The sequence below is a fragment of the Lepisosteus oculatus genome, chromosome 2, assembly GCF_040954835.1.
Source record: "Lepisosteus oculatus isolate fLepOcu1 chromosome 2, fLepOcu1.hap2, whole genome shotgun sequence".
NCBI classification, from domain to species: domain Eukaryota; kingdom Metazoa; phylum Chordata; class Actinopteri; order Semionotiformes; family Lepisosteidae; genus Lepisosteus; species Lepisosteus oculatus.
Genome location: NC_090697.1, coordinates 75,166,679 through 75,183,963, shown reverse-complemented (window position 1 = coordinate 75,183,963; position 17,285 = coordinate 75,166,679). Strand labels below are relative to the sequence as shown.

At 56.6% G+C, this 17,285-nt stretch overlaps 1 protein-coding gene across 3 annotated transcripts in view; it reads right to left on the bottom strand.

Annotated features, from left to right (window-relative positions):
- cacna1fa (calcium channel, voltage-dependent, L type, alpha 1F subunit a) overlaps positions 1 to 17,285 on the bottom strand; it is a 49,207-nt gene that overhangs the window by 4,491 nt on the left and 27,431 nt on the right. Inside the window, exons 29-46 of one of the 3 annotated variants that reach the window (XM_069183636.1) lie at positions 16,495 to 16,605; positions 15,879 to 15,962; positions 14,998 to 15,018; positions 14,319 to 14,447; positions 13,896 to 13,961; positions 13,047 to 13,138; positions 12,810 to 12,969; positions 9,685 to 9,812; positions 8,963 to 9,059; positions 8,000 to 8,102; positions 7,301 to 7,402; positions 6,629 to 6,756; positions 5,276 to 5,422; positions 4,382 to 4,725; positions 3,979 to 4,008; positions 2,638 to 2,778; positions 1,068 to 1,228; positions 756 to 868 (exon numbers count right to left, since the gene is read on the bottom strand). In XM_069183636.1, coding sequence (XP_069039737.1) covers positions 756 to 868; positions 1,068 to 1,228; positions 2,638 to 2,778; positions 3,979 to 4,008; positions 4,382 to 4,725; positions 5,276 to 5,422; positions 6,629 to 6,756; positions 7,301 to 7,402; positions 8,000 to 8,102; positions 8,963 to 9,059; positions 9,685 to 9,812; positions 12,810 to 12,969; positions 13,047 to 13,138; positions 13,896 to 13,961; positions 14,319 to 14,447; positions 14,998 to 15,018; positions 15,879 to 15,962; positions 16,495 to 16,605 — 2,157 coding nt within the window. The remainder of the gene's footprint in view (positions 1 to 755; positions 869 to 1,067; positions 1,229 to 2,637; positions 2,779 to 3,978; positions 4,009 to 4,381; positions 4,726 to 5,275; positions 5,423 to 6,628; positions 6,757 to 7,300; positions 7,403 to 7,999; positions 8,103 to 8,962; positions 9,060 to 9,684; positions 9,813 to 12,809; positions 12,970 to 13,046; positions 13,139 to 13,895; positions 13,962 to 14,318; positions 14,448 to 14,997; positions 15,019 to 15,878; positions 15,963 to 16,494; positions 16,606 to 17,285) is intronic. The other 2 variants (XM_069183644.1, XM_069183632.1) reach the window with 2 other exon arrangements.

Genomic DNA, 17,285 nt, shown 5'->3' with positions numbered 1-17,285 from the left:
TGTTCCTGTGAGTGAGTGTGAGTCTGAGTGTTCCTGTGTGGGTGTGCCCAGGTGTGTGAGTCTGAGTGTTCCTGTGTGAGTGTGCCCAGGTGTGTGAGTCTGAGTGTTCCTGTGAGTGAGTGTGAGTCTGAGTGTTCCTGTGTGGGTGTGCCCAGGTGTGTGAGTCTGAGTGTTCCTGTGTGGGTGTGCCCAGGTGTGTGAGTCTGAGTGTTCCTGTGTGGGTGTGCCCAGGTGTGTGAGTCTGAGTGTTCCTGTGTGGTGTGCCCAGGTGTGTGAGTCTGAGTGTTCCTGTGAGGGTGTGCCCAGGTGTGTGAGTCTGAGTGTTCCTGTGTGCCCAGGTGTGTGAGTCTGAGTGTTCCTGTGTGGGTGTGCCCAGGTGTGTGAGTCTGAGTGTTCCTGTGTGGGTGTGCCCAGGTGTGTGAGTCTGAGTGTTCCTGTGTGGGTGTGCCCAGGTGTGTGAGTCTGAGTGTTCCTGTGTGGGTGTGCCCAGGTGTGTGAGTCTGAGTGTTCCTGTGAGGGTGTGCCCAGGTGTGTGAGTCTGAGTGTTCCTGTGTGTGAGTGTGAGTCTGAGTGTTCCTGTGTGAGTGTGCCCAGGTGTGTGAGTCTGAGTGTTCCTGTGTGGGTGTGCCCAGGTGTGTGAGTCTGAGTGTTCCTGTGTGGGTGTGCCCAGGTGTGTGAGTCTGAGTGTTCCTGTGTGTGAGTGTGAGTCTGAGTGTTCCTGTGTGTGAGTGTGAGTCTGAGTGCTGCTGTGATACCTGAGTGCGCGCCCTGCAGGGCGGGGAGTTCTGGTGGTAGGTGCCCGGGATGGGGATGTCATCACTGCTGCCCTGCCGTCGCAGACACTGGATATTGAAAGCCGGCTTCCGACCTGAGAGAGAGGGGGAGACCGAGCAAGTGAGGAAGGAGAGGAGAGCAGAGAGGACGGCGAGGAGGCAGAGAGAAAATGAAGGGGGAAAAAAGATTCTCTTAGATCCTCTGCTGGCTGTTACAACAGTACTGGTGTCAGTCCAGACAAAGTCACGCCTCCCACCAGCCCAACAACGGTTGCCATGGAGATGCATCCTCACCAGTGGGCGTGGCCGGAAGCAGGCGTCTCCGAGCCGTGCGGCATCCCTCTCTGTAGCCGTTGCCATAGTGAGGGCCGTAGGGGGCGTGGCCGGGGGGGTGGCCATCGTACATGTGCTCCCTGTGTCCGGGGTACACCGGGGGATCGTCGGGGTACGGTGCCCTGGGACAGACAGAGTACGTACAGTGAGGCAGAATAAGATCTCGAATGCCAGCACTAAGGCAAGAGAAGGAAATAAGGTTGAGGGACAGGATGCTTAATTGATTGAATCTCAATGACAAAGACAGCACATTCATCACTGACGTCAAGTGTGCCTCTTCACTTCTCTCTCACTCCTCTGTCAGCATACCCGTCTCTCTGTCCCCTGTGAGTGCACCTATCTCTTTCTGTCCTCTGTCAGCGTACCCGTCTCTCTCTCCTTTGTTAGTGTACCTGTCTCTCTCACTCCTCTATCAGCGTACCTGTATCTCTCCTCTATCAGCGTATCTCTCTCTCTCCCCTCTATCAGCGTACCTGTATCTCTCCTCTGTCAGAGTACCTGTCTCTCTCTCTCCTCTGTCAGAGTACCTGTCTCTCTCTCTCCTCTATCAGCGTTCCCGTCTCTCTCTCTCCTGCCAGCTTACCTGTCTCTCTCTCACTCCTCTATCGGTCTCTCTCTCCCCTCTATCAGCGTACTTGTATCTCTCATCTGTCAGAGTACCTGTCTCTCTCTCTCTCTCCTCTGTCAGAGTACCTGTCTCTCTCTCTCTCCTGTCAGAGTACCTGTCTCTCTCTCTCTCTCTCTCTCCTCTGTCAGAGTACCTGTCTCTCTCTCTCTCTCCTCTGTCAGAGTACCTGTCTCTCTCTCTCTCTCTCTCTCACTCCTCTATCAGCGTACCTGTATCTCTCCTCTATCAGCGTATCTCTCTCTCTCTCTTCTATCAGCGTACGTGTATCTCTCTCTCTCCTGTCAGCATACCTGTCTCTTTCTCCCCTCTATCAGCGTACCCGTCTCTCTCACTCCTCTATCAGCGTACCTGTATCTCTCTCTCCTGCCAGCATACCTGTCTCTCTCTCACTCCTCTATCGTTCTCTCTCTCACTCCTCTATCGGTCTCTCTCTCTCCCCTCTATCAGCGTACCTGTATCTCTCCTCTGTCAGAGTACCTGTCTCTCTCTCTCTCTCTCCTCTGTCAGAGTACCTGTCTCTCTCTCTCCTCTATCAGCGTTCCCGTCTCTCTCTCTCCTGCCAGCGTACCTGTCTCTCTCTCACTCCTCTATCGGTCTCTCTCCCCTCTATCAGCGTACTTGTATCTCTCATCTGTCAGAGTACCTGTCTCTCTCTCTCTCTCTCTCTCTCCTCTGTCAGAGTACCTGTCTCTCTCTCTCTCCTGTCAGAGTACCTGTCTCTCTCCTCTGTCAGAGTACCTGTCTCTCTCTCTCTCTCCTCTGTCAGAGTACCTGTCTCTCTCTCTCTCTCTCCTGTCAGAGTACCTGTCTCTCTCTCTCTCTCTCCTCTGTCAGAGTACCTGTCTCTCTCTCTCTCTCCTCTGTCAGAGTACCTGTCTCTCTCTCTCTCCTCTGTCAGAGTACCTGTCTCTGGAGGCTGTGCTCTCCGTGTCCTCCTCTCGGCTGTAGTAACCCTGCTCCCCAGAGTAGGTCTCCTCCCCCACCTCCTCCAGCACCCCCTCCTCCCTGCGACCGGAAGGGGGGTACCCCTCGCCGGAGTCCCTCCTGGAGGGGGTGAAGGGGCCCGAAGAAGGCCGGGAAGCGGGGGGAGTGGAAAAGTGAGAAGAGAGGGAGAGAGAAAGGTGGAAGAACAGGAAGCGAGAGCCGGGGGAACGGAGGAGGGCCGGAGAGGGGCGGGAGGAGAAAGGGGGGTCGTTCGGGGGGGTAGAGAAGGAAATAAAGAGGGATGAGTGAGAGCAAACAAGGAAAACAGGACGATTCCTGAGCCGAGAGCAAACGCCCCTCACGCCAATGTACGCCTGCGGGCCAGGCTGTGACCGTCCAGACCTGCCTCGCGACCGCAAAAAACATTTGCAACTGATTTGTTTTAAATGAGCGGAGTTGGAGCTCAGCTCAGGCCGCCTCGGCACTGAACCGGAGCCAGGCTCCGCGTATCTCAACCGGAGCCAGGCTCTGCGTATCTCAACCGGAGCCAGGCTCAGTGTATCTCAACCGGAGCCAGGCTCTGCGTATCTCAACCGGAGCCAGGCTCTGCGTATCTCAACCGGAGCCAGGCTCTGCGTATCTCAACTGGAGCCAGGCTCTGCGTATCTCAACTGGAGCCAGGCTCTGCGTATCTCAACTGGAGCCAGGCTCAGTGTATCTCAACCGGAGCCAGGCTCTGCATATCTCAACTGGAGCCAGGCTCAGTGTATCTCAACCGGAGCCAGGCTCCACGTATCTCAACCGGAGCCAGGCTCCGCGTATCTCAACCGGAGCCAGGCTCCGCGTATCTCAACCGGAGCCAGGCTCCGCGTATCTCAACCGGAGCCAGGCTCCGCGTATCTCAACCGGAGCCAGGCTCAGTGTATCTCAACCGGAGCCAGGCTCAGTGTATCTCAACCGGAGCCAGGCTCAGTGTATCTCAACCGGAGCCAGGCTCAGTGTATCTCAACCGGAGCCAGGCTCTGCAGACCAGCGGAGCTCGTGCAACGACAGGCGGGGTGAGATGAGCACTGGAGCACGTGGGATGACCGCTGGACCTCGTGTCCCGTGTCACGAGCGGGGCAGCACATCACAATGCAGCGCTGTGGGGGGGTGGGGGGTGGTGGCGGGGGGTGGCAAGACCCCAGCATTCCGGGATGGGCATGCGAGGAGCAAAGACGGGAGAAAGAGTCCCTGTGAATGGAACGAGCCCACCCACGGGGACGTGGCGCACATGAGAACAGGACGATGAGCCCACCAACGCTGCCGCCACGCCCTTACCTGAGGTAACGATCATAGCAGCGCGATCTACTGCATTGCAAGCAAGGGAGAGAGAAGAGCTAGTCAGAAACTCAAAAATAACTCAAAAATAACACTTGAAAAAAAACACGTGGCACCTTTTCAGAGGCCCCTTCCGAAACTCTGCTTTAAAGACGCTTGAAGACGCGGCCAATTGCAACAAATGTACGTTTTTTACGAACGAGTGAGAGCAGCGCTCTTGTCCACTGAGACATCTTTTCACGAGGAAAACCGCAATCCTGACACGCGGACCAATCAAAATGTTTTAAAGGACATGAATGGGAGGACATGAATCCACTCAGCGTAAAACTCTTAAATTATTTGAGCAGGAAACCCCAGCAGGTAGGCCCTGCGCTGCAGCACTGGATGGCAGAACTGCACTGACCTATTGGAGATGGCCTTGGGGGGCCGTTCCACTGCACTCTTGGCCGAGGGGTGGCTAAGATGGTGGGGGTGAGGGTGATGGTGGGCGGGAGCTTCATCCTCAGCCCCGCCCGTATCGCTCTGCTCGGTGGCGGCCCCCCCATTGGGCAGCTGCGATTTGGAGAGGCTGGCGATCGACAAGCGCCGGTGCCCCACCCCGCCGTTGGAGATGGTCTCTCCCACTCCCCCCGGGGCCGAGGGGCCGCTGGCACTGCCCGCCGAGTGGGCAGAGTGAGTCGAGTGGGCCACCGAGGCACGCCGGCCTGAGGGGGCGTGGTCACCATGCGCCGAGAACACACCCTCATTCTGGGGAAACAGGAACGATGAATAGACTGAGGCCAGAAATCAATCAATAGAAGAAAAGCTGTTAAGGTGAAAAGTATATGAGCTACAGTCGTAACTTGGTAAGTTGTGTTTTGTAGTGCAACTTCCAACACAACATCAGGATCAATCATACTGTATGTATGTCTAACTGTAGACGCTGTGTTTGCACAATGGAACTCACAGCAAGTCTACAAGTGGCAGAAGTACAATCTTTCTCTTCGGCACAGAAGATGAAAAGACAGGGCAACAGACTGGGACCAGTGAAGAGCAGTAAAAACATGTCCTATGACTGGGCACCAGTGCGCTGTCACTGGAACCTGTCCAGTGCGCCAGGGGAACGACTCTCACGCCCCCCAGCAGCCCTGATCTCGTCTGGCGTTTCAGAGCAGAGACGAGGGAAGGACAATGAGTCCACGCTGGCCAGGTGGTGCCGACGCGGCGCCCTGCCCTCGGGAATTTAAAACGCTGGCGGCTCGGACCGGGGTACCCAGAGAACCCACAGAAACCCCCAGCTCACGACTTCACCGCCGACCTTGTAACCGGCATCGCCCTCCTCCGGCTCCTCCTCCAGGCCATCCTCTTCCTCCTCCTCCTCCTCCTCCTCCTCCTCTTCCTCCAGGTCACACGACATGGCCAAGCGAATCTCGGGACCCAGGTCCTGCAGGGTCCGCAGGCCAGCCTGACACACAGACAAGCACACGGACCTCAGCCCCAGCACAGCAGCCCTGTGTCAGACCCCAGTGTCCCCACTGTCACCTCCTCCTCTGAGAGACAGGGTACAGGGTACATTAGGCCAGCAGCCATATCACCCTGCAACTCACAACTGGCAGCCCACTGAAGCTCAGCAGGTGTGAGCCTGGTCAGTACCTGGATGGGAGACCTCCTGGGAAAAACTAAGGTTGCTGCTGGAAGAGGTGTTAGTGGGGCCAATAGGGGGTGCTCACCCTGCGGTCCATGTGGGTCCTAATGCCCCAGTATAGTGACAGGGACACTATACTGTAAACAGGCGCTGTCCTTCGGATGAGATGTAAAACCGAGGTCCTGACTCTCTGTGGTCATTAAAAATCCCGGGGTGTTTCTCGAAAAGAGTAGGGGTGTAACCCGGCGTCCTGGCCAAATTTCCCATTGGCCCTTACCAATCATGGCCTCCTAATAATCCCCATCTATGAATTGGCTACATCACTCTGCTCTCCTCCCCACTGATAGCTGATGTGTGGGGAGCGTTCTGGCGCACTATGGCTGCCGTCGCATCATCCAGGTGGGGCTGCACACTGGTGGTGGTGGAGGGGATCCCCATTACCTGTAAAAGCGCTTTGAGTGGAGTGTCCAGAAAAGCGCTATATAAGTGTAAGCAATTATTATTATTATTATTACATGTCAGACAGACCTCAGCCCCAGCACAGCCGCCCTGTGTCAGACCCCAGTGTCCCCACAGCTTGGACAGAACCTGTAACTGGTGTGTTACACAGAACACATTCAACAGCTCCACGTTTACAGCAATGGCTCTTAGAGAGAAGTCACAGGGAGTGTCAACACCAGCTCAGATTCTCAGGAGGCTAATTCAGGAAACCGTACAAACCCCAGGATAAGTATCCTCAGTATAAACCCCAGACTCCTCCTTCCCATAAAGGTTTTAGGATTTACTTTTGCCTTTTTTAAAAATAAAATCACTAAGAACTATTTCCTCCCAGTCTGGATTTACCAGCACAGAGGGGGTGACGACTGTCTATGCAGACGGCGCTTGTCCATATCCCCGAGCTGCGCCCCTTAAAAGGTGCCAGTCGACCTTTAACCCCGCGAGCCCCCCAACATTGACAGGACGGTGGCAGCACCGCCTGGAGGAGCTTGGAACAGACCCCCCCAACCCCCTCCAGCCATCGCTCACCTGCAGGGCTGAGGAGTTATTGGACTCCGGCTCTCCAAGCATTCCCTTCTCCTTCCTCTTCCGGAACTTCCTGAAGTAGTCCTGGATCAGGAAGGTGGCGTAGAACTTCCCCACTGTCACCTCCTCCTCTGAGAGAGAGCACGAGGCAGAGGGTGAATACTGACACTCAACCTGCAGGCCCAACACGCAGCAGAGCTCAGGGCCTGGCGGTTTACAGAGGGAGGAAGAGGAGTGAATTGCCACAGCAACGTGCACGCTGGAATTCTTATGGGCGCCCATCTCTCAGGGCGTACAACGTACAACAGACGACGCTGTCCCACACAACGTAGAGAGGGCATAACAGAACAGTACACAACAAATAGCAAATACTAAATAGAAATCATAATAGCATAATAAATAAGATAGATAATAATAAATAATAACAACCAACTGAAATACTCTACTGTCTGCTAAAACGCACTGCTAGCTCTTGCTGATCCGGAGTTCCCTCTGCTGTATGAAGACGACTGAGACCAGGCTTGAACAGATCCCGTCCCGCTGTCATTTTAAAACAATCGCATGTGTGGCCCATCACAGTCACCCATATTAAAAGTACTGGCAATCAGCCCCTCGTCCAGCCCCATCTGTCCCTCGCCCCTCCTTCTAGAACAACAGCTGCCCCCCATCTCTTACCCTCGGGGGGAGGGATGACCTCATCGAGGATTTTGGGCTTCATTCTCTTCCAGATCTTCCTGATGACAATCCTCAGCTCCTCGTTGGCCTGGTCAGGGTTACCTGGGCAGGTGAGAGAGAGCGAAACGTGCACGTGACTCTCTCGCGGCGCCTGGCGGTTCTTCGGATCGAGCTCTTCGTCTAACTGACGGGGGTGTGGTGGTGGTGGTGGGGGGAGTTTGCACGGCCTGCACAGCGCTGAACGAACTTTCACACTGAGCTCTTGCAAGACGGAGCATCGCAGGAGCTACGACCTGCATGACCAGCAGTCAGAGATGCCCAGGACCCTGCCAATGACCAGTCATGACACAGCTGAGCCAGTGCAGCCCGGTTTCTCGATGCGGGTTGGAGCCTGGGTCCCCTTGCTAGCCGCCAGCACCCCAAGAGGCAGTACCCTACGGGCAGGAGAACGACCAGGTCAGGGCCTCCAGCCTGGGCCCAGGCTCCTGCGCTGCGCAGTGGAGCTCCCCGCCCGGGCGCTGAGGTGCACAGCACATGTGGGAAGAGGACAGGCAGCCGCAAGGCCAAGGCCGAAACGCCCCCCGACTCTGCGTTGCGCGGGCGCGCGATCGCAACGGACCGGCTGCCCCGCGCTCGTTTGGGAACGCGACCGCGAAAGGAGTCGAGCGAAAGCAGTGTGGCGCCGCTCCGAGCCCGGACCTTCGGTCTTGATCTTCAGAGCCGTCCTGACCAGCGCGAAGAGCGTGGCGTTGAAGGTGACCGTGCCGTCGCTGTTCAGGGGCATGTTCATCGCCACCAGCCTCTGGCACACAGGGGGACCAAGGGCATGGGGACAGAGAGACACAGAGAGGGAGAGTTAGAGAGCCAAGATCAACAGACAAAGTCTTCAGAATTCAGCTGGCAGCAGGTGCAGTGAAGCTGCAGTGAGGAAGCAGAGAGGTTGGGGGGGTTACAGTGAGGCTGGGGAGAGGCAGTGAGGCTGGGGAGAGGCAGTGAGGCTGGGGGCGGTACAGCAGCCATATCACCCTGCAACTCACAACTGGCTGCCCACTGAAGCTCAGCAGGTGTGAGCCTGGTCAGTACCTGGATGGGAGACCTCCTGGGGAAAACTAAGGTTGCTGCTGGAAGAGGTGTTAGTGGGGCCAGCAGGGGGCGCTCACCCTGCGGTCTGTGTGGGTCCTACTGCTCCAGTATAGTGATGGGGACACTATACTGTAAACAGGTGCCGTCCTTCGGATGAGACGTAAAACCGAGGTCCTGACTCTCTGTGGTCATTAAAAATCCCAGGGTGTTTCTCGAAAAGAGTAGGGGTGTAACCCCAGCGTCCTGGCCAAATTTCCCATTGGCCCTTACCAATCATGGCCTCCTAATAATCCCCCTCTGTGAATTGGCTTCATTACTCTCTGCTCTCCTCCCCACTGATAGCTGATGTGTGGTGAGCGTTCTGGCGCACTATGGCTGCCGTCGCATCATCCAGGTGGGGCTGCACACTGGTGGTGGTGGAGGGGATCCCCATTACCTGTAAAGCGCTTTGAGTGGAGTGTCCAGAAAAGCGCTATATAAGTGTAAGCAATTATTAATTATTACAGAGAGGCTGGGGGAGGCTGCAGAGAGGCTGGGGGAGGGGCAGTGAGGCTGCAGTGAGGCTGGGGAGGCAGGTACCTTGCAGGCCACACGGTGTGGACACAGTTTCCCGAAGCCCAGAGGGGGCTGGATCCTCCGCAGCAGAGCCACCACATCCAGGTGTTTAATTCGACCCCTGAAATACAATACGACTCTCAACAAGCTGGACAACTCATCGCTCTCAACACCAAATGCCAATCAGTAAGACAGACAGACAGAGGCAGCAAGACATAGGACACAGTGGGGCAGGACGGGGAGACAGACAGTGGGACAGGACGGACAGACGGACAGTGGGACAGGACGGGCAGGACGGGGAGACGGACAGTGGGGCAGGACGGACAGCGGGGCAGGACGGGGAGACGGACAGTGGGGCAGGACGGGCAGGACGGACAGCGGGGCAGGACGGGGAGACAGACAGAGGGGCAGGACGGGCAGTGGGGCAGGACGGGGAGACAGACAGAGGGGCAGGACGGGCAGGATGGGCAGGACGGACAGCGGGGCAGGACGGACAGGACGGGCAGTGGGGCAGGACGGGCAGGACGGGCAGTGGGGCAGGATGGGCAGGACGGACAGTGGGGCAGGACGGGCAGGACGGGCAGTGGGGCAGGACGGGCAGTGGGGCAGGACGGGCAGGACGGACAGTGGGACAGGACGGACAGTGGGGCAGGACGGACAGAACGGACAGCGGGGCAGGACAGGGAGATGGACAGCGGGGCAGGACGTGATGGCCTCCCGCTGATGCGACTGAGCGCCTCTCTCACTTGGCCTCGGGGTCGTACTCAGACCAGATCCTCTTGAACTCGTCCAGGTGATGAGGCCCCAGGATGGACCAGTCGCGAGTCAGGTAGTCAAAGTTGTCCATGATGACGGCCACAAACAAGTTGATGATCTGAGACGAGGACGGACCAAACGTGAGTCTCTTCCAGTGACCACGTTTAAGTGATCCACTGCAAATCTACTTCCCTTCTTCATGTCCTCACATTTGTCCTGGAGGTGAATCTTTTCATTAAATGGGACCCTGCCCTGACTCTCTCCTGATCCTCATGATGTCTTATTGAACACCACGACTCTCTCTCTCAGCTGCCAGCCCTCCTCGCGCTACAGCGCCTGTCACACAGTCTCACCAACACAGACCCCCCCACCGTGTGTCCGCACCCCCGCCTGTCCCCCCGATCCCCAGCTTGTTCAGGGAACAAGGGCTCCCCTGGGATTGTGTTCATCTGCACACGGCTACACAGCTACAGGACCTGTAACGAACAAGGCCAGGGTGAGTGTCACTGTACCAGCCCTGTGGGGGTACACGCCTCACTGTACCAGCCCTGTGGGGGTACACGCCTCACTGTACTGGGGGTGCACGTGTCACTGTACCAGTCCTGTGGGGGTACACGCATCACTGTACCAGTCCTGTGTGGGGGTACACGCATCACTGTACCAGTCCTGTGTGGGGGTACACATGTCACTGTACCAGGCCTGTGGGGGTACACGCGTCACTGTACCAGTCCTGTGTGGGGGTACACATGTCACTGTACCAGCCCTGTGGGGGTGCACGCGTCACTGTACCAGCCCTGTGGGGGTGCATGTGTCACTGTACCAGCCCTATGTGGGGGTACACGCGTCACTGTACCAGCCCTGTGGGGGTACACGCGTCACTGTACCAGCCCTGTGGGGGTGCATGTGTCACTGTACCAGCCCTATGTGGGGGTACACGCGTCACTGTACCAGCCCTATGTGGGGGTACACGCGTCACTGTACCAGCCCTGTGCGGGTACACGTGTCACTGTACCAGCCCTGTGGGGGTGCACCTGTCACTGTACCAGCCCTGTGGGGGTGCACCTGTCACTATACCAGCCCTGTGTGGGGGTACACGCGTCACTGTACCAGCCCTGTGGGGGTGCACCTGTCACTATACCAGCCCTATGTGGGGGTACACGCGTCACTGTACCAGCCCTGTGGGGGTACACGCGTCACTGTACCAGCCCTGTGGGGGTGCACCTGTCACTGTACCAGCTCTGTGTGGGGGTACACGCGTCACTGTACCAGCCCTGTGGGGGTGCACCTGTCACTGTACCAGCCCTGTGGGGGTGCACCTGTCACTGTACCAGCCCTGTGTGGGGGTACACGTGTCACTGTACCAGCCCTGTGGGGGTGCACCTGTCACTGTACCAGCCCTGTGGGGGTGCACCTGTCACTATACCAGCCCTGTGTGGGGGTACACGCGTCACTGTACCAGCCCTGTGGGGGTACACACGTCACTGTACCAGCCTGTGGGGGTGCACGTGTCACTGTACCAGCCTGTGGGGGTACACACGTCACTGTACCAGCCTGTGGGGGTGCACGTGTCACTGTACCAGCCTGTGGGGGTGCACCTGTCACTGTACCAGCCTGTGGGGGTACACACGTCACTGTACCAGCCCTGTGGGGGTACACACGTCACTGTACCAGCCTGTGGGGGTGCACGTGTCACTGTACCAGCCCTGTGGGGGTGCACGCGTCACTGTACCAGCCCTGTGGGGGTACACGCGTAACTGTACCAGCCCTGTGGGGGTGCACGCGTCACTGTATCAGCCCTGTGGGGGTGCACGCGTCACTGTATCAGCCCTGTGGGGGTGCACGCGTCACTGTATCAGCCCTGTGGGGGTACACGCGTCACTGTATCAGCCCTGTGGGGGTGCACGCGTCACTGTATCAGCCCTGTGGGGGTACACGCGTCACTGTACCAGCCCTGTGGGGGTGCACGCGTCACTGTACCAGCCTGTGGGGGTGCACGCGTCACTGTATCAGCCCTGTGGGGGTACACGCGTCACTGTACCAGCCCTATGTGGGGGTGCACGCGTCACTGTATCAGCCCTGTGGGGGTACACGCGTCACTGTACCACCCCTGTGGGGGTACACGTGTCACTGTACCAGCCCTGTGGGGGTACACGCGTCACTGTATCAGCCCTGTGGGGGTACACGCGTCACTGTACCAGCCCTATGTGGGGGTACACGCGTCACTGTATCAGCCCTGTGGGGGTACACGCGTCACTGTATCAGCCCTATGTGGGGGTTCACACGTCACTGTACCAGCCCTGTGTAGGGGTGCACACGTCACTGTACCAGCCCTGTGGGGGTGCACCTGTCACTGTACCACCCCTGTGGGGGGGGTACACGCGTCACTGTACCAGTCCTGTGGGGGTGCACCCATCACTGTACCAGCCCTATGTGGGGGTGCACGTGTCACTGTACCAGCCCTGTGTGGGGGTACACGCGTCACTGTACCAGCCCTGTGGGGGTGCACGCGTCACTGTACCAGCCTGTGGGGGTGCACCTGTCACTGTACCAGCCTGTGGGGGTACACACGTCACTGTACCAGCCCTGTGGGGGTACACACGTCACTGTACCAGCCCTGTGGGGGTGCACGCGTCACTGTACCAGCCTGTGGGGGTGCACCTGTCACTGTACCAGCCTGTGGGGGTACACACGTCACTGTACCAGCCCTGTGGGGGTGCACGCGTCACTGTACCAGCCTGTGGGGGTGCACCTGTCACTGTACCAGCCTGTGGGGGTACACACGTCACTGTACCAGCCCTGTGGGGGTGCACGCGTCACTGTACCAGCCCTGTGGGGGTGCACGTGTCACTGTACCAGCCCTGTGGGGGTGCACGTGTCACTGTACCAGCCCTGTGGGGGTGCACGCGTCACTGTACCAGCCCTGTGGGGGTGCACGTGTCACTGTACCAGCCCTGTGGGGGTGCACGTGTCACTGTACCAGCCCTGTGGGGGTGCACGTGTCACTGTACCAGCCCTGTGGGGGTGCACGCGTCACTGTACCAGCCCTGTGAGGATGTCTACAACTGCAATGCCCTCCTGACCCCGGTCCAACAGCGTCCGGGCACTGCCCTCTCACCAGGAAGGCACAGAGCATGAAGAAGCTGATGAAGTAGACGATGGCGAAGTTGCTTCCGCAGGAGAACTCCTCCCCAGGCTCGTAGTCCGACTCGGGGTCACAACGCTTCCCGGGGAGACTGGCCAGCATGATCTCCTGCCACGCCTCCCCCGTCGCGCACCTGGGGGGGGGGGGGCGTTAGTCCACGCGTCTGCGTTCCCCTCCCCGCTCGCCCGCCGCCTCCCGGGCGCCTCTCACCTGAAGAGCAGCAGCACGGCCTGAGGGAAGGTCTGGAAGTTGTTGTTCCGGTTGATCTGAGTGTGGTCCTTCATGGCGATCTTGCCGAAGGTCTGAGACACACAGGGGACGCACAGGAGCACGGGTCAGGGTGGCCGGGCCAGGCGACACACCACACCGCTGGACAATCCCAGTATAAGCCTGTATAAGACCTGTGTATTCACAGTCGTCAAACTGGAAGACCACGTGCAGAGACAAGACAGTCACTGCTGGCCTCCTCAGTCTCCTGCCATGAGTGCTATTCACTGATGCCCAGTACGGAGCGCAACGCATAAGCTCAGCTGATAAAAGAGATTTGCTAACGGTACGCCATGTCCTGATTTTCCCTCCTCCTAGAACACGCGAACTGGGACTGCTGCCTCCTGGGAGCCCCTCGGGTTAAATCGGTTAAGTGGCTGGAAGGAGAGATTGAGAGAGAGAGTTCCCACACCTGCCAGAGTCACAGCGGGTCCCAATCCGACTGGGAGAGGGAGCAGGGAACTCAGTTGATCTGGCAGCCCAGTATGTGATCTCCTGTCACAGCCTGAGGAACAGTGAGCCTGTCTCCCAGTAATTCTCCATATGTCTACAGTATATGCAAATATTTGATGATATGTCTTTGTTGTAAATGTCTGTAATATGTCTGTAGGTTTTATTTTACTTTTATTTTCTGTTTTGTTTCATGTGAATTTTTATTTGCTTTGGCAACACTGATTGTACCCATCGGTCATGCTAATAAAGCAGCTTGAATTGAATTGAATTGAATTGAGAGAGAGAGAGAGGCAGTGCGCAGGTGAAGAGTGGCGCGGGGAGAGAGAGAGAGACAGTCACCTGCATGCCGATGACGGCGTAGATGAAGAAGATCATGGCGATGAGCAGGGCGACATACGGCAGAGCCTGGAGAGGGAGAGAGGAGAGAGGAGAGAGGAGAGAGGAGAGAGGAGAGAGGAGAGAGGAGAGAGGAGAGAGGAGAGAGAGACAGAGAGAGAGACAGAGAGAGAGACAGAGAGAGAGACAGAGAGAGAGACAGAGAGAGAGACAGAGAGAGAGAGTGTCAAGAAAGCCGGTTTCGCCATGCTGTCGCGTGCCGAGCCGAAGCTATTCCCAGCAGCCCCCCTTCAGGGAGAAGCAGGGAGAACCACAACCCCAGCCACTGGTCTTCATGCTGGCCTCAGCCGAGGTCTTCTCAACCAGCCTCCGGCGCGACCCCCGCGCGCGACCCCCGCGCGCGACCCCCTGACCTCCCATTCCGACCTGGAAGGACTTGATGAAGGTCCAGAGCAGCGTCCGGATGCCCTCCCCCTTGCTGAGCAGCTTGACCAGCCGCATCACCCGGAAGAGGCGGAAGAAGGTGATGGAGATCCTGGAGCTGTCCTCTGAGCTCTGGGAGAGGGAGGGGACAAGGGCGGAGACAGAGCACTTTGAGCTCACTTCCCACACATGCAAAGGAAACTGCAGACCAAGGCATCTGTCATGAGTATTAAGCATAAAGATTTCTTTGCCCCTTTTCTACCACCTAAAAACCTTCTAATTCCACTCACTGTGGGTACACAGTCAAAGCCGGAAGCCAGGCACAGCTGTTTTGTCCTTGTTTGTTTCTATCACAATAACATTTTTTCCCCACAATAAACATCTTACGATAAGTACACACACATTCAAAAGCCACGCAATCTCTACTATATTACAGACGTTCTTAAAAAGGGTGATTGTCTCTGATCAGTCTGAGCAAGGGGACGCTGGGGCATGATTTGCACACTGAAAGAGGATGCCCAAGCCCTCCTCCTGGCTGTTGTCCGTGCCCTTTCTCCCTGTCCCGGCCCTGGAACTGCGTCCTTGTTACGGCTCAGCAGCAAGACACAGCCAGCTCTGACTGGTTTCCACTACTCACAGGAAGAGTAAAGAGAGTTGGGGAAACGCGGGCACTTGTCTTTACCTCTCCTACATGACCTCCGTTCTGACAAGGTGAAAAGAAGACGACGATGATGATGATGGCGATGGCGATGATGGAGGGTTGAAGCATGAGCAGATGAAACGATCAGAGAGTGACACCAGCGCACACATGGTCAAGGAGCAGGGAAACAAAGTAGTTTATTATTAATATTGACACGACACAATTAACCTTGCACCGCACCGAATCTACAGCATGTGTTCATTTCTGACGTCAGCGTTCCCATAATCCCTCATGGACTTTCCTAAATAGCTTTTCCATCACACCGTCAATCAATCCGCTCGCAAAGTGATCAATCAGGGGTCGTAACGAGGCAATCTACATACTGTAGGTGACTTGATCACTTGGATCCTGATGATCAATGCTGATAATTGCTTTGTGCCTTACAAATCAACACTTTCAACCTTCTTAAATTCTGGATGCGTCTTTAATAATTTGGGGGTGTTTGCCTCTGGGAGATTCAGTGCTGTAACCTGGTCAGAATACCAACACACACAACCTTCGTGGGCTGTCAATCAATCTGACTGATGCACGGTCCAAGCTGTTACTTTAGCTATGAGTTTTCAAACCAATAGGAAGAATAAAACTCTCAAAAAGCACAACCCCTTGAGCAGTGCCCCACTGTCGTGCACGTCCTCTCCTCTCTGTCTGCCCTGGGAATAATTCCCACAATGCACCGGGCAGCGACCACCCCAGAGCTCAGCCATGGCAGCGCCAACATGGTCCGAGCTACAAGGCTGTCTGCCAGCCTCCTCAAGCTAAAGCTGCTGGTGCACAGCCCTTGGTATGGTGCAGGGCAAGGCACTGGGGAGGTCTGACAAGACTGACCAGACACTCTCTGCTGGAGCGTGAAGGGCAACACTCACGTTAAACTCCGTCACCACGATGTCCACCACGCTGCCCACCACGATCAGGGCATCAAAGGAGTTCCAGGCGTCGCAGAAGTAGTGCTGCATCGGTTAGAAGCGTTCAGGAGAAAAAGCACATGGACTGTATTAACTGGCATTAACGATCATGGACCACAGGGGTCCTGCACTGCCGAGCTGCGCGCCCATCAGCGATGTCAGCACGACGGGCGGAGCAGAGCGGGGGCTACGCGCGAGAGCGCCCCCTGCAGGCGTGATGGTGGAGTGTTCTGCGCAGAGCCGCGCTCCAGCTGGCTGAGCATCTCCTCGTCCCTGCTGGGTTACCTTCCAGCTGCGACCTCACTCACTTGAAACCACTAACGAATTAAACGGCTCCATTTCTCCTTCAACCCTTCTAACTGCCTTCTGCTCTTGATGTGTTGCACACTCCCAAGTTACCTTTAAAAACCTGGTCTGCTTTGCACAATCTGAAAGCTATGGCAAGGGTGATCACTAAGCCTGATAACTCACTGCAGGGCCCAGTTCTCGAACGCAGTACTCATCTGGAGTGAAACCTCCAGACATCGGGGATAATCACGTGGCTTCGGAGCTCAGGGCGGAGCGAGGCCAGTCTCACCTTGGGCTTGAAGGCCAGGATCTTGAGCACCATCTCCACGGTGAAGAGCCCAGTGAACACCATGTTGAGGATGTCCATGGCGTAGTTAAAGGGCTTCGACTGCTCGTAGTGCTGCAGGCAAGCAGAGTGGTGGGGGACAGAGACGGAATCCAATTAATTTGATTGAAATGTAATTAACATCAAAGGCTATTTTTCACCTTCTGTTGCACAGCAAAGAATGAGACTTACTGACCTGCGGATTGTTACAAATGGGGGTGGGGGGGTACGAAAACAGAGCGGTTTGATATAATATTAAATAAGCAGGAATTGACCGAGTGGATTAGTCAATAATAAAATAAATATTCATAACCTCCCAATTTGTCAGTGACCTCTGCAAGAATGTATCTGAGCGTATAGTTAGGGGCACGTTAATTCTTTGCTCTCTTGCACAGCTTTGTCGAGAAATGCCAGCAGCTATATCACCCTGCAGCTCCCAGCTGGCAGCCCCACTGAAGCTCAGCAGGTGTGAGCCTGGTCAGTACCTGGATGGGAGACCTCCTGGGAAAGCTCAGGCTGCTGCTGGAAGAGGTGTTAGTGGGGCCAGTAGGGGGCGCTCACCCTGCGGTTTGTGTGGGTCCTACTGCTCCAGTATAGTGACGGGGACACAATACTGTAAAAAAGGCACCGTCCTTCGGATGTGACGTAAAATTGAGGTCCTGACTCAGGACCATTCATTTTAAAAATCCCAGGGCGTTTCTTGAAACATCCAGGCCAAATTTCCGCTTTACCCCTCATGGCCTCCTAATACCCCC